Genomic DNA, 24,641 nt, shown 5'->3' on the forward strand with positions numbered 1-24,641 from the left:
TTATTACTTGCTGTATTCTTGAGTAATGATCTCTATTGTATCAGGATGTTGGAAGCACTTCATAATTGTGTGCTCTTTCTAACTCCACAATAACTGACATAATGTGGTGAGAGTGTTTACACCACTAAAATAAGCAAACACTAAAATTCATGATTCCCCCACCACAGGAGGTAGTTGCTAAATGTCTACTAGCATAACCCTGATCAGACTGACAACAGACTTCATAAAGACAATAGAAAAATATTTTCAAAGCATGAAAAGGAAGTAAATGACAACCTAGAATTGTACACCAGCAGAAACACCTTTTATAATAGGGGCAATAATCAAAATTTTACAAATTAAAAAAAATTGAGAGAATTTACTAATAGGAGACTTTCAGTAAAAGAATTTCCACAAGATTTGCTTCAGGAATAAAGAAAATGAATTTAAGAAGAAATTATGGTAATACAATAAAGCTAAAATTTAAAAACTTTTCCGTATTAAAAAAAAAATGCTCCACACATTTGGAATTGTATAGACACACTTCTAAATAATTCACAGAAATTAAAATTAAATTAAATTGAAGGAAATCAAAGAAGAAATTAAAATGGAAAATTTCAACTTCATCATATTGAACGATAAAGAAAACACTACATTAATTTTGTGGAATGGAGCTAAAATAGTACCTGGAGGAAAAATTTAAGCCTCTAAGCTCACATGTGAACAAAATAACTTATGATTAATTAACAATAGTATATTAAACTCAAGCAAAAGGAAAACCTTAAAATTTTTTTAAAAAAATAATAAAATAGTCAACAAGGTCTAATAAAAAGAACTTTGAAAAGAACTAATAAAATTCACAATCCTCTATTAAAGACTTATGAAGACAAAGGAGAGAAAGTGCAAATAAAAAGTAGGAAGAAAAAATAGGAATATACCTACACAAGTACAGCACAGATAGAACAGATACAGGTATTACAGATAATTTCATTGCAACAAATGTGGAAGCAAATTTTTAGGGAAATATAACTTACCCCAAAACCAACTCCCACAACAATATAAAAATCAAGAAGAGTCCTTTATTAATATCAAATAAGGCATTTAAAATCTTCCTACAAAGAAAACATCAAGCCCACAGGCTTTCAGAAGCAAGTTCTAGGAAAAGATAATTTCAATTTTATAGAAATTCCTCTAAAGAATAGAAAAGAGGAAATATTTCCTATTTCATGTGGTTAATATTATCAAAGCAAAAAATCCTGCAAAGAAGGGTAAGAGGAAGAAACATGTGGCCCAATTTAACTCAAGAATATAAAAGAAAACATTTTGAATAAAATATTAGCACAATTAATTCAGTTGTAGGGGGGGAAAAAAACCTAAGACAGCAAGACCACATTGGGCTTAATCCAAGAATTCAAAAGTAGTTCAGCATGATAAAAATGCTTGTCAAGCACCATATTAAGAGATTAAAAAGAGAACAAAACCATCTGTTTATCTCAGTAGATACTGAAAAGTTATCTGATAAAGTTAAAATCTATCCATTATTTTAAAAAAATGAAAACAAAATTCATTACAAAACAGGGCTAGGAGATAAATTCCTTAGCTTGATAAAGGGTAGCTATGAAACTCTCATGCAAATACTACTCTAAATGGTGAATTATTAGAATCGGTCTCCTCATAATCAGGAACAACATCACTTTTTTACTGATGCTCCTACTGAGTCAGGACCACAAAAGGCAGAGGGAAAAAAGGATAGGAAAATTGAAAATAAGGACATATCTCACTCATTGTTCATATATGTTTGTCCACACAGAAATACAAAAAGACCTATACGGAATGAATAAGTTGAGCAAGATGGTTAGAAGCAATAATATGCTAAAGTAGACTGCATATTCACATATCAGCAACAAACAGGAAACATTTAATGCTCATTTATAATAGCAATAAAAAATATAAAGCACCTAGGAATAAATAAAACACAAAACTAGGTAGACCTTTATCACAAATTTCTTAACACTTTAAAGACACTGGATTCTTATGGATAAGAATACTCATCATCCACAGATTCAGTGTAATTTCAATCCAAGTCCCAACAGAGGTTTTCAAAGAACTTAAACTGATTCTAAAATTTATATGAAGATAAAAGAATGATGTAATAGAACTTGTCATGCCATATAGTAAACCTCCTAATGAAATGAGAGTAATTACAACATAGTGGTATTGCTGCAGAGATCAACAAACTGACCGACGGAACAGACTTGTACATGCTCCGAGACTCACAAATATACAAAAATCTGATGCTTGACAGGGTAGATCATCAGAGAAAGCATAGACAAGTCAACGAAATATGCTGAAACTGGTTTTCTATATAGGAAAAAATTTAAATTAGACCCTTACACCTCATACCATACATAAAATCCATTCCAGATGTTTGAAATATTTCAATGTTAGACAAAACTTCTAAAACATGTCAGAAAAAAAATTCAGGAAAATATCTATATGACCTTGGGGTATAGGAGAATATATGAATTGGGACATAAAAAGACTTAACCATTTAAAATCTCTGATCATGTAAAATTAAGAATTTCTATCAAAAGATAAAGTAAAAAAGGCAGTCACTGAGAAAATTAGGAAAAGATATTAACAGTAGGCCGGGCGCGGTGGCTCACGCCTGTAATCCTAGCACTCTGGGAGGCCGAGGTGGGCGGGTCGTTTGAGCTCAGGAGTTCGAGACCAGCCTGAGCAAGAGCGAGACCCCATCTCTACTAAAAATAGAAAGAAATTATATGGACAGCTAAAATATATATATAGAAAATTAGCCGGGCATGGTGGTGCATGCCTGTAGTCCCAGCTACTCGGGAGGCTGAGACAGGAGGATCGCTTGAGCCCAGGAGTTTGAGGTTGCTGTGAGCTAGGCTGATGCCACGGCACTCACTCTAGCCTGGGCAACAGAGTGAGACTCTGTCCCAAAAAAAAAAAAAAAAAAAAAAAAACAGTAAACATAATGAACAATGAACTCATATCTCCAGAATACAAAAAGGCCTTTAATAAACAAATAGAGAAATGAGCAGAAGACATGAACAAGCATTTCACAGAGAAAGAAACATGAATGGCCACTGAAATATATGTTCAATTTCATTATTAATCACTGAAATGCAAAATAAAATAATGATAAAATACAATTTTATGTGCCTACTAAATGTGCATAGATGAACAAGTTTGACTAGAAAACAGAGCAATAGAAAACTTCTTTGTATATGTTGATACAAGACTCTAAATTGTTATAACTACAATATAAAATAACATAAAGCTAAAAAAAAAAATAAAGCTAAATAGGTAAATGTTCTATGATCCAGCAACTTCATTCATAAGTGTACGATCTAAAGCAGTATTTCTCTGAATGTGGTCAGCAGACCAGCAGCATTAGTATTACCTGGATGCTTTTTAGAAATTCAGATTTTTAAGCCCCACCCCAGACCTACTGAATAAGAATCTCTGCAGTGGGGACCAGGAATCCTCATGTTTATTAATTCCCCATGTAATTCTCATATGCCCTAGAGTTTGAGAACCACTGACCAAACACTGCAGTGTTATTCAAACAACTGGTTAATGAGACTGGAAAGCAATATGGTGGATGGTATCATTGTTTGTAAGTCAACCTGTATAAAATAAAATAGATTGAATCCCACGTAGTAAAGGTAATCAACGCTTATGAAACTTTTGTCTCATTTGTCAAGATATGTTTATGTATGTGGGTACTTGTTATTATGGAAAACGTATTTATTACTATGGGTCAGAAGCATAAAAATCTGAAATCTACTGCCCTATAGAAGAAACATTTCTTACTATGGGTCACAATTATAAAAATCTGAAGTCTTGCCTGGGTATAAGGGAGACATGTACAGGAAAGTTTATAATTGCAAAACCAAATAAAAAGGGGTAATTGAGGTATCCAGATTAAAGAGTATGGATACACAAGTCATATAGTCACTCCATGGACTATATACAGCAGTGAAATCAATACCATGCACCAACAGGGACAAATCTTACAGTGCTGAGTAAATAAAGCAAGTCACAGAAAATTACATACAGTATTATACCATTTTCATAACAATCAAAACAAGCAAAGCTGAGCAAACTGAAGAATACAAACATTTGTCGAAAAACCAAGTTTAAAAGCTCAAGAAACTTTAGGTGAGTAATTAGAAGTAGGGGAGGCAAAGGAATGGATGGGAAAGACGTATGCAGATGATTTGGTACTAGGTATGTTCTAATTCTTCTTAAATTGGATGGTAGGCTTATGGTATTTGTTTCATAATTCACACATAAAATACATAAATCCTCATATTTGCCAATTATAACATTTTCAACTTAAGAAAAATTCAAAGTTCCTGATGTCAGTATCTTATAGAGTAGCAACAGAAATTCATATTCAGACTCAGTGGATACTTATTTATTAGCTGCCATGAGCAAAGCACACACATTGTCTCATTTAATTTTCTTATGAGTCCTGTGTAGTAGTAACTTGGCAAACAATAGGCAACCAAATATGTGCTGAGTGAATAAGTGCTTGAATAATTTTATAATATTAAAAGAGAAAGAGTTTTTATGTATAATAGGTCAACCCATAGGAGTTAAATGAAATAACATAGATGATTAATTATAAGGAGTTGCTGGTCTATTCTTATCTTTTCCACATTCTACTACTTACCATCAAAAGTATAATGAGAAAAATACTCAAGTCAAATGACTATTTTCTCTGGCAGTATATCTGGTCAAAGGTGTAGAAACTAACAAACTATATGGCGGAGTTAGCTAATGTAACATCTCTGTATTACTAGAGTTTCCATTTCACTCTTAAAAGTAGAGTTACCTACATGTGAGGTACATACAGAGTGGGGAAAAAGCAGAAGCGTCCTAATATAAGAAAAGAAATTATTAATACCAAGGCTAAAAACAAAATCTGTGACACATTTAGTCTATGCACTTTAATAAGAACTATAGTTTTAAAAGTGCAAAGTCAAAACTGTTTTTCATTGGATATATATTAATGTAAATAAACTCACTTGGAAAATGGCTGCCTTATAAAGTTATTGCCATCCTTCCAAAGAACTATTTCCCTTCATAGGGCTCCCACATATGTATGCTTTTGTTTTTTAAATTTGATTCACTGTTATATACCTGCAGGACTTGGAATAATGACTGACTCCTAATAGGTGCATAATAAGTATTTGACTTTGAATGAATTTATATACTTATTGAGCATTTAGTATACAGTAGGCACTGGGGAAATACCACATCAAATATGTTACAGTCCCCATCCACACAGAGCTAATACAGTGATTAAATGAAGATAAATCATGCCCTTCTTTTTCCTGAACAATTCAGTCCAAAAGCTGTTAGGTAGAGCCAAGCAATGTAGGTCGCAGGGGGGAGAGGGCTGGTTAAGGGAGGAGGGACATCTGTACAGTGGTTGAGAACCACTACAAGGGCCTGCTCCTTGCAGAAATGGCTGAATCCAGGGCTGGAACAAGAATAGTACAAAGTAAGCCTCGAACATCATTTTGTAAGCAAAAAAGTAAGAAAGTATGCAAAGACTGATCAGAACATGTCAAAAGGATACAGAAACCAGAAGAAAGGGGTGCCTACTGGCCAAATCAGGATAATTCAAGTATGAAAATAAATAATGATAGTAATGGATTATAACCCATCTAAAAAATATATACCCACGAGTCTTTGGTGATAAAAATAAGAATAAACTTAAGATTGAGGAGGAATGAGATATTTACATTTTTTCAAAATACCACCCAATGAAATATTTATTAATTACAAAGAGAAATAAAGTAAATTTACAGTAGAGAAGCCTGGCAGACGCCATGTGAATCAAGTGATTGGAGTTAACACCAGCAGTAATGGCACAATGGAAATCATGATCAGGTGATATGGTACAACAAGGGGAGTCCAGCACGCCTTCTGTGGTGTTCCTGCCAAAGATGCATGACCTCAATCTAGTCGTGAGGAAATGCCACATAAATCCAAGTTGGGGCCATCTACTAAAGAACTGACCAGAAGTCTTCAAAATTTTCAAGTTTATGAAAGTCAAGGAAAAACCAAGGAACTGTTTTACCCAGTTGAAGGGGGTAAAACATGACAACTACATGCTACGTGTGACGTTTATTTTTGCTATAAAAATAAAGGACATTACTGGAACAATCTATAAAATTTGAATGGGATCTGATGATGAGAAGTTAGTGATGTATCAATGCTAATTCCTGACTTTGACGGTTGTATTGCAGTTATGTAAGAGAATATCCTTGTTTGCAGGAGCTAAACACTAAAATATTCAGGGATACTGGAGCCTGGGTGTTGGCAACTTATACTCAAGTGGTCAGGAAAGAAAAGTTCCTTGTACTATGCTTACAACTTTTCTATAAGTGTGAGACTATTTCAAAAAATTTTTAAATTGTAAGGTAAATAAATAGCATTTGGGAGAGCCCCGCATCTCAATCTGTGCACAGTGGACTAAGGGACCCTGGGAAGGACATCTAAATCAGAGGGTGTCCACAAAAGGTCCTCAGTCTGTTTCAACTTACTCCACTTGGCTCTCTCGCCAACAACCCGTAACATATTGAGCAGACCTATTAATAAATTGCACCATATGATTCTTCTAAGAGAAATCTAAATACCATCTGAAAGAAACCAAGGCTTCCTTATATAAAAGATTTGTCAGCTAAATCAAGGCTTTCCTAATATAATGAAAAGCAGTGGTTTGCTTTCAAAAATGCCAAATGAGGTTGCACTTCCATATCACATGCAAAAGCAAACAAACAAAAACCAGACATAATCTGAAGGCCTGGGTTCATCACCTCTCAACTAAAACATATTGTCTCTGTTGCAGAAAAAAAGACGGTAAACTTGTAATATAAATTCAAAGGTGTATTTGGGAACAACCTTTCTATGGCTTAGTTGGGAAAATCAGCTCCAACTGGTACAATCTGTGGTAGAAGCAAGACAATTTTACACACATTCACTTTGACCATCTAACAGATTTACATACAAGATCAGCTTTCTAAAACAGAAAACGTTGTTTTTGCCATCTTTGGTCTTTAGGGGTTCTCATAACCTGCTTGGGCTGGAATAGGGAATGGGGTCCAATAAAAAAGTTTCTGGATTCCCACTAAAAGAAGCAAATGTCTTAAAAGTACCACATCTTTCTCTTCTAAAAGCACACCAGGGCAGTCTGGACTGATGGTTAGGAATTTTTCTTTGTTTCTTTCTTTTTTTAAAAAAAGAAACCAAGCTGGATTATTTTAGTCCTCTGAAAAGATGAGAATTTACTATCCCTTAAAAATTGACCATGGGTTATAGTTTGGTATAAAGGAAAAAAAAAATTTTCAGTGTTCATTCATTGTATATCCAGAATCTAGCATTAAGTGTGCCCCATAGTAGGTCCTCAAATATTTTAAAATGAAAAGTACTTATACTTCCTCCAGATAAGTCCAGCACCAAGCTTAAAAAATGCCTCGTAGAACGAAAGTTTTATTTTTGTTTTATTAAACACTCACAGCTACGTAGGCAGGCAGTGGGAGGAATGAAGGATGGTGTCTGAAGGCAGGAAGGGGCAGAGTACGACTTGATTTTCAGAAGCAAAAGAAATCAGTTTTGTTCGGGGAACTTTAATCTTTAAAGCAAGAAACAAAAAGATAAAAATCTTCTGTCAGAAATCTTCCAGGACTTCACAAGCATCTTGGATTTCCTGAGCCTTTCCTTGATTCAAATACTGTCTGCCATTTTTAGATCATATACCCAAAGGACCGTGCATGTGTATTGGGCAATGGGGGTGAGAGATGACTATCAAGAGGCCAAAGCAGCGTCCCCAAAGAAGAGGGAGCAAGTCAGCCACAGTAAGTGGATTCTGAAGTGTATCACGATCCTCCTTTCTTACCCTGAGGAGAAAATCTTTTACTATCTAATTACTCAAAGAATCACCACTACCCCACGACTTATTTACACCAGTACCCCATGACTTATTTACATCTCTACTTTCAAAAACCTAGTTGATTACAAAGTTATTTTCTTGACATTACTATAGGCTTTTTCATATGCTGTTTAATGTTGCCATTAACTACTTCTAAAAACCACTTCTAGAGTCACGCCTATCCTTGCTGTTCAACTTAAAAAAAGTGACTCCAAAAATTATTCTTGCCTCTAATTTGTGGAAAATGAAAACTTAAGCAATCCCCATAGATAGGATGATGTTGGCTTAAGAAAGTTTGAGGGAAGGGGGATTTCTAATTATCATTTTCTCTATACAAACTTCATTTTCAGAAGCGAGAGAAATACAGGGAACTTCCACCTATGAAGCAATAAACAAAAGGATAAAGTCTGCTTGTTGCTCACAAGCAAGCCAGGTTGTCTTCAGGAAGGGGATGTGAGCAAGATTGCTCTATTGGCCATAGAGTGACTAAGAGAAGTGGCCCTGGGGACATATTTTTAATTCCTTGTCTTCTTTTAATTGCATTTCTAAAACAAAGTTAACATTGCTCTGTGTTACTATAGGAAGAATATACAACAACAATGAACAAAAACCCTGACTCAGCTATCCCTTGTGGTTGACCAATCATTTTGGTATTTGAAACCTTAGTTTACTCATCTGTAAAATAGGGAGCTTGACCTATTATATCAAAGAATCTCTTCATCTATAAAACTGTATGATGTACTCATTTTATAGCCATGAAAATAAGAACGGACCCACAGGACCAGAATCTAAATGTCTCAATAACAAAAGTGTTAATAGGTTTTTCCTATACAGCTGTCACTGTGCTAATCACTTCTTATGCATTATCTCAGGTCATCTTCACAATTATATGGCCTGGGAAATGCCACAATACCCCATGTTACAAATGAGCAAACAGACTGATAGAGATTAGTAATGTGTCCAAAGCACAGCTACTAAGCGCCAATACCAACATCTGAAAAAAAGATCTGTTTTTCGAGTCTGCCACTTTAACTGCTGTGCTATACTCACCGCACCCAAAGAAATCAGGAGCAATGTACAGAAAATCGAGCAGTGAGAAAGCTACTATACGTCTCAACAAAAAAGGTCTTATTACTACCTTCCAGGCTGATTAAGTATAGCATTTTTCCAAGTGCCTCTGAGGCATTCACATCCTGTGTTGCTCTTGCAGTACAGAGGCACATGCATCTTTGACCTCAAGGCATTTTCATTTAAGAAAGGTAAATCAGAATAAAGAATTATAGCACTTTTTTAATTAAAAAAGAAAAATAAACTGAAGCCAAAATAGAGTATATATAAATAAACCACAAAAATCTCTTCCAGAGAAGAATAAAAAAGAAGAAGAAAATACAGATAAAACAATCCCGGGGGATAGTGTGGATGGAAAGGGAGAGCTCAAGAAACCTGACCCTGGGAGAGGGGTGTGATGGACAAAAGAAACCAATCCTGTCATTGTCAAGAGTAGGAGCAGAAATCTGGGGGAAAATACAGAACGGATATAAGGGAAATAAGAATCAACTAGAACAAGTTCCAGCTCTAGCCCTGGAACGCCTATGAAGAGTCAAATCAGAGAAAGTGCATCTCAAAACTGGAACATAGTGGAAGGTATTTTTATTAATGGTGATCTAGAATATTCCTGATCTGGACTGTATTGATGCTCTCTTTGCCAAAGTATTCAGAATTCAAAATTATCAGAAAGGAAAACTCTACTCTATTTAATATTTACTTTAAAAAAAATAATAAATCACTATCCTTTGTGTGAAATTCCCCACAGCAAGGGCTATATTATTCAGCGAGTCCTCCGGTTTTTGGTTTTCGTAACCATGTCCTTTCAAAGGGTTGGACTGTTCTCACAGTCACTGGCATTTGAAATCCTGGTTTAGCACAACAGTCTTATCAAAAGTCTTCTTGCTCCCTGTGCTTAAACTAGATCCTTATAGACATCTATGAATGCTGGATAATAGTGTCGCAGGCTAAGAGCACAAAGCAGAGTGACAGAACAAGAGGTCAAGCTAAACTTCTGAAAGGGAATGGCTATTTGAAACTGAAATATTTTGAGAACAAATTTTCAAGAAAGTTTGCTTTATTATTTCCCCAGATAATTCCTGTCTAGACTAACTCAGACAAGATCATTTTGTTTTAACACCAAAATCACCTCTTTTTCTGTACCTATAAATACTGGCACTGCAAATGGTTGTGCAGATGGTGCCCTGCATAGGAAGCCTGGCCAATGGGATGAGGATTAGCTGAAATTCGGCTATGCTATGCTAGCTATGCCATGTTCCTTGGGCTGGGACTTCATAGGGTGGGAAGAGGTGGGAGCATTTATTTTTAATTTGCCCAAGGACACCATGGACACCATATGGGTAGACTTCTGTCTATATTACCCACACAAATCCCTATCTTGAGACACCAAGAGTTCATGCTAAGACTGAAATTTGTAAGGTCAACTAAATTTTTATTACACCTCTATTTTTACTCTAACAGTTGAATGAACCAGTTTGTTCCATGGATAGGGCATCCTTATTTCACTCAGTCTTTCCATTAATAAATTTTATATTTAACAGTTTCACACTACCCACAGGCCCCCAATCTACCCTGTAAGGGGAGGGAAGGCAAAAATGACATTTACAAAGACAAATTAAAAAATCTACACCTACAATAATCTACATTAAAATATAAATCTTTCCAAATAACTGATCTATTATGGCCCATCCAGTCACAAAAAAACTAGACCATCATACTTCTATATTGTCAAACTCATTAAGGGAAAAATCTCAAATTCGTGCAAAACAGTTCTTTTGTTCTCAATGTCATTATAATCTTTAGGGCTTAAGCCAATGACTTTCATCTTGAGAAGCAGAATGTCAAAAGGGGAAAACAAAAACAAAAGCAATAGAACACATTACTGGTAAGTTCTTAACAACCAACCAAAAAGTTTACATCAATTTTCTGAAGTGTGAGGACATGATTAAAAGAATAAAAATACAGTTATATAGTTTTAAACCTATGAAACTTCTGTTTAACACATTAAATGCAAAATACAGACATTCAGTGCTATCTTATCTATATAAACAATACAATGTAAAATACTGACAGAGGTTATTGTCCCTGGAGAGGTTGTAACGATTTCTTTTCTTTTCTTTTTCGCTTTTCCAAGTATACATTTTCTAAAACATTTATTTTAAAATCAGGAAAAAAATTAGATTCCTTCTTGAAGCTAAAATATGTCTTTCTAGTGGAACACCATTATTATGTCAAATCCTTGATATAGAAATGTTTCATTTTCACCTTTCCAGGTAACAAAAACTGTGGTTTAACCCAAAGCATAATAAATCTGTAGAAAAAAGAGGCCATTTCAATAAATAAAACAATTATTTGCTGACTGCTTAACTATGTACCACATTTTATTTAATAATTTCAAGTGGGAGGAAGGAGATATTATGCATATTTTAGGTTTATACCAACCTAAAGCCTAAGGTAAATTAGCAGCAGATCCAAGGATTGAATTTGTGCCTTCAGACATCAAATCAAACATTATTTCTGTTACACCATGGCTCTGTCCCTTGTGGCAATAAGGATTATTATATTAAACCACCTACTGTCTATCTACACTCCCTGAAAATGAACTGCAAATGTCTATTTCAAGAGTCTCAGACATTATTTTTTTAAACTGCTACCTTCAGATCCCAATCACAGCCAGGTTTGTGTAAAACTTATGGAACGACAACAAAAAAATCAGAAAAAAAAAATGTTAATCATAGCCTCCCTTTTCTTTCTCCCTACTTGTTATCTCAAAAATAAGTTTTTACTTAATATTATAGAGTATGAAACCTCAAAATATCCAGTGGAGACAAACAAATTAGGCAATTCCACTCATAAACAACTCCCTTACCATCTTAGCAGAGAACGAACCCAGATACAGCATTAGATAATCTTTGTATGCAGCTTTGAAATAAGTGTATTACGATACAAACTAGTACCTGAGCCAAGAAGGGAAAGAGAATTTGAATCAACAGTTTTCATACTTTTGTATTTAAACAGAGACAGAATTACTTATTTTTTCATTTTAAAATTCCCCAACATTTACATCCTTTAATTTTTTTCTTTTTCTGTTCATTTCTTATTTCGTTGGCTTTTGTGCACTGAGAGGAAGAGCTTGGGGCACAGTTAAGTGATGGCGGGCTTTCAGATATCACAGAATTCCTTTCAAGACTAAATTAAGGTTACTACCTTAAGAGCGCCGCCCTACATATAGTCAGCTAAATTGCTACTACTGGGACGTCTGCAGAAAGAAATGTAGCACACCTTCCAATATCAACAGCTAAACACTCAACAGAACTTTTTTTAGTACACACTCCAGGAACATCTCCCTTGTCTTATTTCTTTGTCTTTTAGCCTTTGCTCGGTTTATGTAGTAATGGTATTTGAGCTTTGGGCTGAATGAAAAGTATATCCCTACTTTTTTCCCCTTCACTTAAAAGGCAAATAGGTAGGTTTACTTTATATCACAGATATTTTTTCTGCATATTTTCCAAAGTCTATAATTGTCCTGCAATCAACTTGCGTGAATTTCAGAATACATCAAATCATAAAGCCACTAAATAGGTTGAGTGACATAAATAACTTTCTACTTATCATGACCATGCTTTCCTTAAAAGAATTTATGAGATCTATGTTACATTTGGAATTAAGGCTTACAACTTTGACATTCTATTTATCATTTATATGTATGTTCCACTTTCATGATTTAATTTTCTGGGGGGGGGGGCGGGAGGGAGGCAGCCAAAGATATAGGAAGAGGGAGAAAATACCAAATGTGACAGAAAATTAACTTCTGGGAAACAGCCACATAAATGAGGCAGCCTGCTTGATCTTACATTTATTAAATAAATCACCTTTTATCAGTGCCGGTGAAAAACAGCAGCATTCTTTTATCTTTGGAGGCAGACAATTACAGGATGATATATATCAGAAAATAACAACAAAAAAAACACATGTGTTCCAAAACAAATATCCAAAAATCCAATGAAGCTGTCCAGTGACAGCCACTAAAATAATCTTCTCTGTATTATTTTCTTTGAGTCATTTTTAACATAAGCATCCAGCTATCCATCTCTAGGCACTGTCGAGATGAGTTTGCCACAAAAGCCACTTATATTTTTAGAAGCCAAAGTCTTGACAAATCAGTTCCCAAGAACATAATTTGTTACACATCGAAAGCCTGAAAACACAGACCTTGGTTAAAGAGGCTTCCGTATCTTTTTGTAACCTTTCCAAATGTAAGTATGTGGGAAAATTACCCATAAATTTAAGTCAAAACCGAAACAGTTAGAATATTTCCAATTTAAAATACATTAAAATGTGGTCTTTGAAAGGAAATGAAAATGGCTTTTTAAGCATATGAAAAGTTGCTCATCATCACTCATAAGAGAAATGTGAATTAAAAATGAGATACCGTTTTTCATCCATCAGATTGTAAGAGGGGTAGGGTGGGGGAAGACCTTAATAAATCACCTTGTGGAGAAGCAGGCACTCTTACACGCTGTTGGTACAAGCATAGAGTGGTATAACCTTTTTGGCAGGAAATTTGTAAATGTCTACCAAAATTTAAACTCCACTTTGCCTTGGAACCACAATTCTACTCTGAGGAATTTATCCTACAGACACATTCATCCATGTGCACAAAGAACTATGTACAAGTTTATTTACTGCAGTATTGCTGGTGGCCTAGAGGAAAGCTCACTGCATGTCATTTTGTACGATGTGTGTACTTATTCAAAAAAAAATTAAAATTTGAGGGGGAGATAATGTGATCTATACAGTTTAGAAATTAGAAGTGTTATCAAGTCCCTTACAAAGGAAATACTAAACCACCCTACACAATATCCATTCCAGATCCTTGCAATACAATGGTCGGTTCAGATGGCTTGACACAGATGCATTAGTGAAAGCTCCTTATCTAAGATCCCTTTGGCCCTTTAGTAACCAAAACCCCTGTTGAAGGTCCACTGAATTCCACTTCACACTAAGCAGTGTTTCAGAAAGATTCCAATTTATTCCTTGCAAAACAGATCATATATAAATGTAACTGTCACTCTGAGAAACAGGACTGCATTATGCTGCAGACTTAATACAGACTGAAAGCATGTTCCCCATGTCTTCTCCAGCAAATCTTGCCAAATGGGCGTCTGAAATGTCCTATTGAAACAGGTGGTGTCTGAACAGAATTGGATTTCTGCCTATAGAAACCCTAGTTTTAACAACTGCTGTGGTTAGTTTTAATTTTCAGTCCTCAAAATTAACTGCTTGCCAGTGATTCAGAAATAGACTGAACAACATGTTTAGACTTTGCCCTGTTTAATTGAGGAAAGGAAGAAAGAAGGAAAAAAAAAGAAAAAAAGGAAAGAAAGGAAGGAACACATACACACACACACACACACACTCTCACATACACATGCCAACACCCTACCACCATCCCATAAAGAACAACAGAACTGGCCTGGCATAGTGGCTCACGCCTGTAATCCTAGCACTCTGGGAGGCCAAGGCAGAAGGATCACTCAAGATCAGGAGTTCGAGACCAGCCTGAGCAAGAGAGAGACTCTATCTTTACCAAAAAGAGAAAAAATTAGCCAGACCGTAGTCCCAGCTACTCAGGATGCTAAAGCAGGAGGATCACTTGAGCCCAGGAATTTGAGGTTGTAGTGAGCTATGACAATGCCACTGCACTCTGCCAGGGCAACACAGCAAGACCCTGTCTCAAAAAAAAAAAAAAAAAAAAAAACACCTAGAACCATGGGCCGACCACTTGATTTCAGGCCAAAAAGGGGGGGCAACTGTAAAATAAACTCAATTCTCCAAAGATGTTTGCCTCTTTTGTACATTCTTTGTGGAAGCACAAGGATGCAACTACCTTGCCGGACATACTACATGTGAAATCTTCTAAGGGAACAATAGCTTTGAGAAGCTTTTAATCTGCTAGAAATTTAGAATTAAGAACAATGGTAAGAATCAATAATTTTTCCAATGAAAACTTACATCTTACAAAATGATATTCCAAGCAGACCTGAAGTTACACTTTATGCAAACAAAATACAAACAGCCAGAGTATAAACTCCTTAAAGAAAGATACCACAGGCTAATCTTTAAGCGCAACACAGGTCCATCAATGTGCTAGTCACACGAACTAGTGCTAAGTATGTTTTCCTGTGAATAAATGCAAAGCAGCTTACACTAAATAACAACCTTTTTTCACTGTACCTTTAAGTTCCTGATATAATATAAAGGTGGCTAAACATCTATTGATCAAGTGTAAAAGAAGCAAGACACTGGGCATGTACTGTGTGTCACACACCATGCCTACACACTCCCTACGGGAATACAGCCATGTCTGTTTCACAGCTGATAAACAGATTTGAAAAGATGCAATGACTTTTCTAGGGTAACCCAGCTGGAAGATGACAGAGATGAGGTTTTTACCTAAATCTGCCTGACTTTACTTTTCGAGTTGTTTCACATTCCCTCCCACCAGAAATCTAGAACAAGTTAGAAGAATGATGAGCTTTAGTAACATGACATACAATATCTAATATGGAGTATTTTTTGCTTTGCTAATACCCAAAAGAAAAGCTCATCTTCCTTCATCCACTTTCTTAGAGTAACAGATGTCAAACTCTTCTGTGCTGTTTTTCAGTATAACTGAATTCCAGCTATGAAGGTGTCAAGCGAATAGAGAGAAAATCATCTACTGTGATTATAAGTCCTTTAATCCTAACATCCTGATGAATATAATTTGAGAATCACTGATCCAAAAGGGATCTATCAGTTCATTTTTTTAAATGGGAAATAAACAGAAATATCTCAATGGAATGGAGATGTACTTCTCAATGGGGTATATTTGGTCCTTTTGCTTAAAATTCAAAGACAGATTATATTTGTCCTTGCCCTCAAAAGTTTATTGCTCACTGCTCCCTTCCCCTCACCAAAGAATAAAGATCTCAAAATAAAGGAAATTTCCTCCTTTAATAATATAACAATAAATACGATAACAATTTATAAATGCATAATAATAAATATAAATATTAATTGTTAAAAGAAGCTGTCAAGTTGTTCTTTTCCATTTTCTGACCCCTACTCTGTGCCTTCTTCTTACATAAGTCCTGACAGAGGCTAGGTCAAGACTTAAGTAAGAAAAGATATTCCCTATTTCCCCAGCAAGTTATAATGAGGTCTATAATTTAGAGAAAACTATCTTCAGGTGCTATAAAAGAAATCATTCTGTATTTCAACAGTCTCAGAAAATAATGCTTAAATCCAAGTGGGCGCTACCCACAAAAATTATTTTTCTTTTGAATCAAGACTATCCTTAATATTAGGGAGTTTTCAGCAGAAGAACGCAGGGTACATTTCTTCCAAGGGAGAAGTACAACACGATTTGCGACTATTTAGAAAAATGGTTACGACATTTAAAAAAAAAAAAAATGCAGTGAAAAGAAGAGAATGTTATTGTCAAAAAAAAATTGTCACGCAGCTATAGGTTTATAGATTATGAAGTGGAAAAAAATATGCAAGTTTTCAAGATTCTCTGGCAAAAAGTTCTTTGGAATTATTTTCTTCTAAGACCTGAAGAGCATTTTTTCAAAGATGCTGCCAGCTCTAAAAACCTTTCTGATCTCTTGAAAAGTGACGTTCAGCTTTTAATAGTGTCATGTACTTTTGGTTTCAAAGAAAAAAGTGAAGGAGAAGGAACCACAGCCAAACACTAAGTTTACTCCACTCATGTCTCAAGTTATACATAATGATTACACATAGTACATATGTAGGAGGGTCCAATTTCTTTCCTTTAAAGGTAGAACATATATATGTCACACATATAATATTTAGGTATAAGGAACACAGCACCCCCTCTTCCATCCCAAACCCAGCCCCCCCAAAAAAAGTTTATCTGAAGAGACATAGTCGTGAACAGAAAATTCTAGTACAATCAAAATGGCTCATAAATTAGTAACACCAAAACAGGATGCATTAATGCTAAGACAAGATAAATGTTTAAAATGTAAGGTATAAATAATATAAGGCAGTCAAAAATCTAGGTAAGCCAAAATATGTATGTTATAGTCTATTAATTGTTTTTTTACATTTCTATAGAAGGTTACTTTAATCTTCCCATATGAAATGAACAGAATTTGTGGGATTACAATCACTTCAAATGAATTTTTAAATTTTTATTTCATTACAAAATTCTCTGGAAACAGTTCCTTAAAAAACTTATAATATTTCAAATAATGTGTGCCTGGAATAGTGCATATTTCAACTTATTATTTTAGAGTTGTCAAGACACAATCTAATTCTAACAGGAAAATGTCTGTAGGCTTCAAATAGCACTTAAAGAAACACAAAGAAGGAAAGTTAGAAGTCAAGAATGATCATTCGGAGATAAAGGCTGAGTGGAACGAAGGATGAGAATCCACTAGTGACCTTATCAGGATGCAGTGCAGCACTGTGCCGCCGTATCGCTGACTGTGACCTCTATGCCAGTTCACAGGCAACCCTGGAGCACTCTGGGACTAAATGGCTGCTTTAAAAAGTTCTTGTGTCATATTTACTTTTTCCTATGACCCTTATCAGAAGCCTGATGTACTCCAGATCCGTAATTTACACACTCCAATTCCCTATCCAACTACATATCCAAGAAGGATAATCGGAAGCATAAAATGCCACCTTTCTAAAGAGAAAAATAACAGGGATGATTAGGATTTAAAATGAACCAGCTGATTGTTAAGGGCACAGCCATATGTAAATACATAGCATCAACACTGGGCTATGGATAACTATAAAAAGAATAGAGTTTTTTTTTTTTTTTTTTCCCCAAACAGCTTCCTTAAAAAATGTCATAAGTCCCTAACTTTAAAACGAGTTGGCCGGGCGTGGTGGCTCACGCCTGTAATCCTAGCACTCTGGGAGGCCGAGGTGGGCGGATCGTTTGAGCTCAGGAGTTCGAGACCAGCCTGAGCAAGAGCGAGACCCCACCTCTACTAAAAATAGAAAGAAATTATATGGACAGCTAAAAATATATATAGAAAAAATTAGCCGGGCATGGTGGCGCATGCCTGTAGTCCCAGCTACTCGGGAGGCTGAGACAGGAGGAACGCTTGAGCTCAGGAGTTTGAGGTTGCTGTGAGCTAGGCTGACGCCACGGCACTCACTCTAGCCTGGGCAACAGAGTGAGACTCTGTCTCAAAAAAAAAAAAAAACGAGTTGTGTTATGAAAGTCCATTTATTCATGACACTGCATATCCCCATAGAATACTATAAGTGGTGGTTCATTTCTGAAGCTGGCCCACCGATACCTATTTAACCTATAATCTATTGGCAAACAGTACAGTGAAAAATGAAACACGGTAAAAGTACTTGCAATACTTGTATTAATAGTTCAGTTAAAAGGAAGGAGCCTGGCAAAACAGGACTCAAAAAAAATGGGGTCTCCATAACTCAAAATGTTCACGCAATTTTATACACATACATGGGCAATATTCTCATGAGAGGAGCCACAGCTTTTCTGAGGTTCTCAAAGTGGTTGTCCATGACCCAATAAAGGGAAAGAACTTCTGTGCATCAAGAAACCCAACTCTTTACTGAAAGCCCTCAGGTAGAGTTTATCGGTAAAATGAAACATCTTGACAAGTTACGGTCTACATTTACACATGCTTATAGAAAATGATAACTTCATGGATACAAAACTATATATTAATAAAAACCTTCCAGAAAAAGTAAGTGCAGAGGATCCTAGAGTAAAAAATGCATTTCAAAATAGATGGGGTCTGCGTTGCCCAGATAAGATGGCATAGGAAGTTCATCTGAAGTAGGAGTTCATGATCCCAATGACACTCATTTTAAAGTGGATTTTGTCCAAAGTGTTTATCTGTATAGCTGACTTACCTACAAGCAAACCTTCCAAATGTTTGTTTGCAAGAAACTTCACTTAAAATATTTCTCCACCCTAGCCAAATCACAAGGGCAAAAATTTACCACACTCTTGTCACCATTACCTTAAAAAGGGAAAACCATCCTTTACCTACATTAAAATTCAAATCAACAAAAATATGTACTTAATGACTCAAACATGTAATATGAGTGAATACACCTTTTCTTTTAATTATGATCAAGAAAATTTGGACAATAACTCCTTTTTATGCAATTTTTAACATGACTTTCAACTTAACCCAAAAGTCTCTATAAACTGATATAAGCAAGTTTAGACAATGTTGTTTTCTTAATTGAGGATAGTTTATTGCTTACTTTTGGCTTCTGTAAAAATAAATTTCAGCTGCATAGGTCTTCAGGTTGTTTTAACTAACAGTTTAGCAAACACTGATACCTACTTAAATTTTATTGTCTGCCTACCTCTTCATCTCAAACTATGAGTCCACAGCTAAGCCATTAAGGTACTTCATATCTTTTACCTCTCCCAGAATATTGTTATATTTCTTAACACATTAGCCACTAGCTTTTAATAGGAAGGCTTTCATAAGAGAGTGCCACTTACCCCTCCTGCCTTCAGCAACTTTCTCCTAAAGTCCTCTGTGGGGTTGTTGAAAGTTAGCTTTTCACAGCGTAAGTGATTCACTGGTGGATGGCCTTCAAGATGCAGGAATAAATCATAATCAAAGCGAACTTTCCTAGGTTCTTCCTGTAGGTTAATAAAGAAAAATTGAGAAAGAAAAGAGAGAGTTAGGCATAAACAGAAATTTTAAAAGCAAAGGTTTAGTCCTCATAAGAAATAGGAGAGATGGAAGACATCTAACAGCTATAGTGTCACAGTAGTATTGGAAGAAAAATGATCATGGAATTATCTACAAAACAAAATGGAAATATCTGATAAATTAGTTTCTTGTGTTAGGGGAAAACCAAAAAGAAAAAACTCCTCATCTTCCCCACAATCTCTCAAGTGGTGTGACACCACCAACACAGCCACCCAACTAGAAACCTAAGACACCCCTCCTCTGCCCTACCCTACTACACCATCAAAGGCTGTCATCTTCTCTCTTCAATAACTCCTACTGCCCTGCTCTTACTCACTGTCAAAACATTATAAACTTCTTCCTCTAAGTAGGTCATCCTACTTCAGGATACATTCTTCTGCAATGCCTCCTTAATGCGGGCCTCAAAATTATCTATGTGGAACAAAAATCTAGCCATTTTTACTTTCTAGTTAAACTTTCAACAGCTTCCAATGGCCATTGGGATAAAAACCTAATCTCACTTGAATGCCACATGAGGGCCTTCCTAAACTGGTGCTTGGTTCATATCCCACCACACCCCTTCCATCCATCTGACGATCCAGCGACATATTGCTGCTGGCTGCTTCCCAGAACCTACCATGTTCTAGGTTAATTTTGGTTTCACTCTAGCTTTACATTACTACCTTCACTGCCACCTCCTAATCTACACGGATAATCTCTCATCCTTCTCCACTCAGGTTTCACTTTGGGGACACCTTCCCCACTCCCCACTGCCTCCCCTCTACTTTGTACACCTCTCTCTTATCCTTGTCACATCTTAGAATAACTGTCTTTTTATCTCCATTCACTCTGCTAGATCATAAGATTGATGAAAGTAGGAACAAGGTTTGAATCAGTATTGTACCCTCAACAACTAGGTTAGTGCCTGCACATAGCAGAAATGCAATAAATATCTGTGAGATGAATAAAGAATGGCATTTTCCTGAATCAAGAATTAGCAGGGAAAGATAGCACCCTAGACAAAAGAACACAATAATTAGAATTTCATGATACCCAGGTTCAACTCTCAAGTCCTACTTTAGTTGGCTGAACATTTATCCCTCTCTGCACATTGATTTTCAACTATCCAAGATGAAATGAATACTCAGGATAATAAAGGTAACTAATACATACTTTTAACATTCATCTAATTCTCACAGCCCTGTTTTGAGCCCTGTTTTGTTGTCATATTAACGCATGATGAAACAAAGTGATTTGAACCCATTTCTTTTGACTCAAAGGTCATAGCACCTGCAACTGTCAGAACGTAGGCATTACCTACTTCAAATTCACGGCTTCCGCCTCCTAGCCAAACCTCCCCAAATCATAGTCTCTATTAATTTCCTCACTACCTCTTCACTTCCACTACAATCTAAAATGACACTTGCTCCCTATTTCCCTTACCAGGATGCCACTCTCTCCTGGCCATTCCTTCTCAGTCTTCTTCACAGGCGTCTTCTCTTTCTTCATTGACCTTTACATGTCGTTTATCTTTCTGCAAAGTTTCCCAAGGAGATGACACCCATTCACAGGGAGTCAGTTTCACATGCATGACAGTGACATCCCTATCTCCAGCCCAGCTCTCACTCGACTGCCACATGCATGTGCTCCATAGGTTGACCCACAGCAGCATCAAATTCATACATTATCTTAAACCAAAGTTTCTTTCATCTATCTTTTCTCCTATTCTCTACATCTTGGCAAACAGCAATCCTAACTGCTTGATAAGGTTAAAATACACAAAAATCATCCCCGACTCTTCCTTCTCCCTCACTCCCCACAGTCAAATTTTCTCCCAGTTCTATTTAGTGTTCCTCCTTAGGAACTCTCAAATTTATCCCCTTTTCTCTGAGGCCATGACTATTGCCTGAGCTTAGACCTTCACCATTCCTCACCTCCTCTCATCTTCTGTTTTTGAACTTACTGCATTCTCCTTCCCACAATGACAAGAGAGTGTTCTTTCTAACACAAAAATCAGGTTATATATTTCCACTGATGTAGTTTTCCAATACTTCATATTATCTCATTCAGTTTGCCTTTCACAAGCAGTAGTTCCCACATCTAAAATGTCCTCTCTCCCAGTATACCTCCTACTCCATAGCCTGGTGAATGCAAACTCATTACTCAAGACCCAGCTAAATCATTACCTCCTCTACAAAGTCTTCCTTACCCTCCCATATGATCTGAATTGGACGTCCCTCTTACAGCATTCGTCTATTAGTGTAATTATCACATTAAATTATGATCATTTTTGACTTAGCTGTCTCTTCTCTAAATTGTATAACAGTCAATACAGTCATCGCAACCTTAAAAGTAATTAAAAGGGAGAGTAGCTTTCTGCCATGTAATTGAGAGGATAAATTGGTAATCCCTTTTTGGTGGACATTTTGGCAATACCTTTCAACATATTAAATGCATATGATGTTTGTTCTAGTAATTCTACCTCTAAAAATCTCTTTCATAGAAATATTCAAATATGGGTACAAAAATATAGTATAAAATGTTCATGGTATCATTGTTTAGAATAGCAAAAATTAAGAATGATCTGTATCATTACTATGGAATACCATTCAGGTGTTTAAAAATACTGACTTGGAAAGGCATATTGCTAAATGAATTAAAAGCAAGTCATGGAAAATACTATATTAATAGTATGATGTAGTATGCCCCTGCCAATCTCTACATTGACATACATTTTATCTATGCGAATGCATGGGGGAAAATCTGGAAAGGCTATACCAAATCGTTAACAATCATTAAATGGAGTCAAAGGAATAAAACTCCTAAGTTTTATAATATGCACTCCTGCATACCTTTTTTAAGAGAAAAATATATTGCTGAATACAATTAATTACCACCATAAGAAGAATGCAGTAATGACATCACTTTATAGTTCACAACAGTCTAAAATAAAACAAAAAATATCACTGTTCAATAAAACTAAAAGTAAGGACCATAGAAAGTGATTCTTTTTCTCTGGATCCTAAGTATAATTTTTTAAAGATTTTTTTTAAATTAATAAAAAATAGTACCCATGAACTTGTGCTCTGGCCAACTGAATATCTTCTTAGAGTGCAGACATCAATATTATGTCAATCTACACTCCTCAGAAAAGATTCTTCAAAGTTCAAACAAGAAAACATGTGTTTGTTCTATATATAAAACTAATACATTTCCTAGAGGTGGAAATCTGGTTTTGGCAACATCAAATTACCCCTCTCTACAGAAGCTTCAGTCCTTGACATTTACTCAGGTATTTTTTCTGAGAACAGACTGAAAGAGAGAAGCATAGTATCCTTTCAAACCTAAAGTGCCACAATCGATTATGTTTCAGAGTGCCTGTTGGTTTAGTGTTTCTGAAACACGCATGATTCTCACAGATAGGCTTGTTTTGTTGAGCACAAATACAAAATAAGATAGAATAAACACACAAACTCAAGAGAAGTGCTGACATTGTACTGCCCCTCTTGACTCTGACAGCTCTAATAAATGAGCAAAACTGAAGACAAGCTCATTAGAGAAGCAGAGAAGGTGAAGGCATAGGGATGGGACCAAGGACAGAATGATATCCTTAATATGTACAATCAGGTCTCTTCCATCATCACATGGAGCCTTTTTTGCTGCTTTCTCCCATGCCTGTGCAAACTGTAAACAACACTTTTTCACAAACCATTACTATAAAGGATGTTATTCTTCAAGACAGAGTTGAGTAAACTACAGAGGATAATAAAATCATACTCAAAAGAAATGAAATGAACATTCCAGGGCAACAGCCTAACCCTATTAAATTTTTACCAATGGATTATTTCAGTAAGAAGAGAAATAAGAAATACATCCAGTTGGACCTTGAGGATATTATGCTAAGTGAAATAAACCAGACACAGAAAGACAAATACTGGATGAGTCCACTTACATCATGTATCTAAAATAGTCAAATTCATAAAATCAAAGACTAGAATGGTGATTACCAGGGGCTGAGGGGAGGAGGGAAATGGGGAGTTATCAATAAATAGGCATTAAGTTTCAATTAAGTGACATGAATAAGCTCTACAGATCTGATGTACAACATTTGTACCTATAGTCAATAATAATGTATTGTACACTTAAAATTTAAGAGGCTAGATATCATGCTAAGTGCTCTTACCACAATAAAAGTTAAAATTAGAAGAAAAAAAGAAATATATACAGCTCAGATATACAGATCGGAACATAGCAAAAATTTGATTTCTAAGATACTCTAAGATAAATTAAAAGAGGTCACAAAGCAATATTTTTAATTAAAAAATTAATAATATATAGAAAAGTACTTAAAACAGTATAGCCATGTATCCTCCACTGATATTAAACCAATGTTAACAGTTCTGCCAAATTTTATCTTTTTCTTTAAAGAAAAAAATTTTATATACATAAGCTTCTCCATCCCTCCTCCCTCAGTAACCAATGCCCTTAAGTTCCTGTGTTATCATTCCAGCACATGCTTTTATGCTAAATATGTACATTTCCATAACACCATTTACTCAAGGAGTTTATGAAAAACAAACATCAACAATATTATAACCATACATATACTTCAGCAACTTTTAAGTTATCATTTTTGAGACTTACTCATGTTGCCACATTAAGTACTGTACAGCATTCTATGGAATATTAAGTTACCATTTAAGATGTACCACATCTCTACATAGGGCCAATAATTATGTATATTCTACTTTTTTATATCACAAACACTGAAATATATATGTCTTCTTGTGCACATGTGAAAATAGCAATCATTATTAAGCATGAAATATGAAAGAAAACTTAAAACTAGAAAATAGAAATTAACCTGAATACTAAACACAAAACCTATTTAACAATGTTTGGCT

The 24,641-nt window shown here is 35.5% G+C and overlaps 1 protein-coding gene across 2 annotated transcripts in view; it reads right to left on the bottom strand.

Moving 5' to 3' along the window:
- Window positions 1-24,641, bottom strand: part of MLLT3 (MLLT3 super elongation complex subunit) — a 249,900-nt gene that overhangs the window by 80,169 nt on the left and 145,090 nt on the right. For both annotated transcript variants that reach the window (XM_069474240.1, XM_069474242.1), the window contains exon 4: window positions 19,542-19,685. In XM_069474240.1, coding sequence (XP_069330341.1) covers window positions 19,542-19,685 — 144 coding nt within the window. The remainder of the gene's footprint in view (window positions 1-19,541; window positions 19,686-24,641) is intronic.

Source organism: Eulemur rufifrons, chromosome 7 (assembly GCF_041146395.1).
Source record: "Eulemur rufifrons isolate Redbay chromosome 7, OSU_ERuf_1, whole genome shotgun sequence".
NCBI classification, from domain to species: domain Eukaryota; kingdom Metazoa; phylum Chordata; class Mammalia; order Primates; family Lemuridae; genus Eulemur; species Eulemur rufifrons.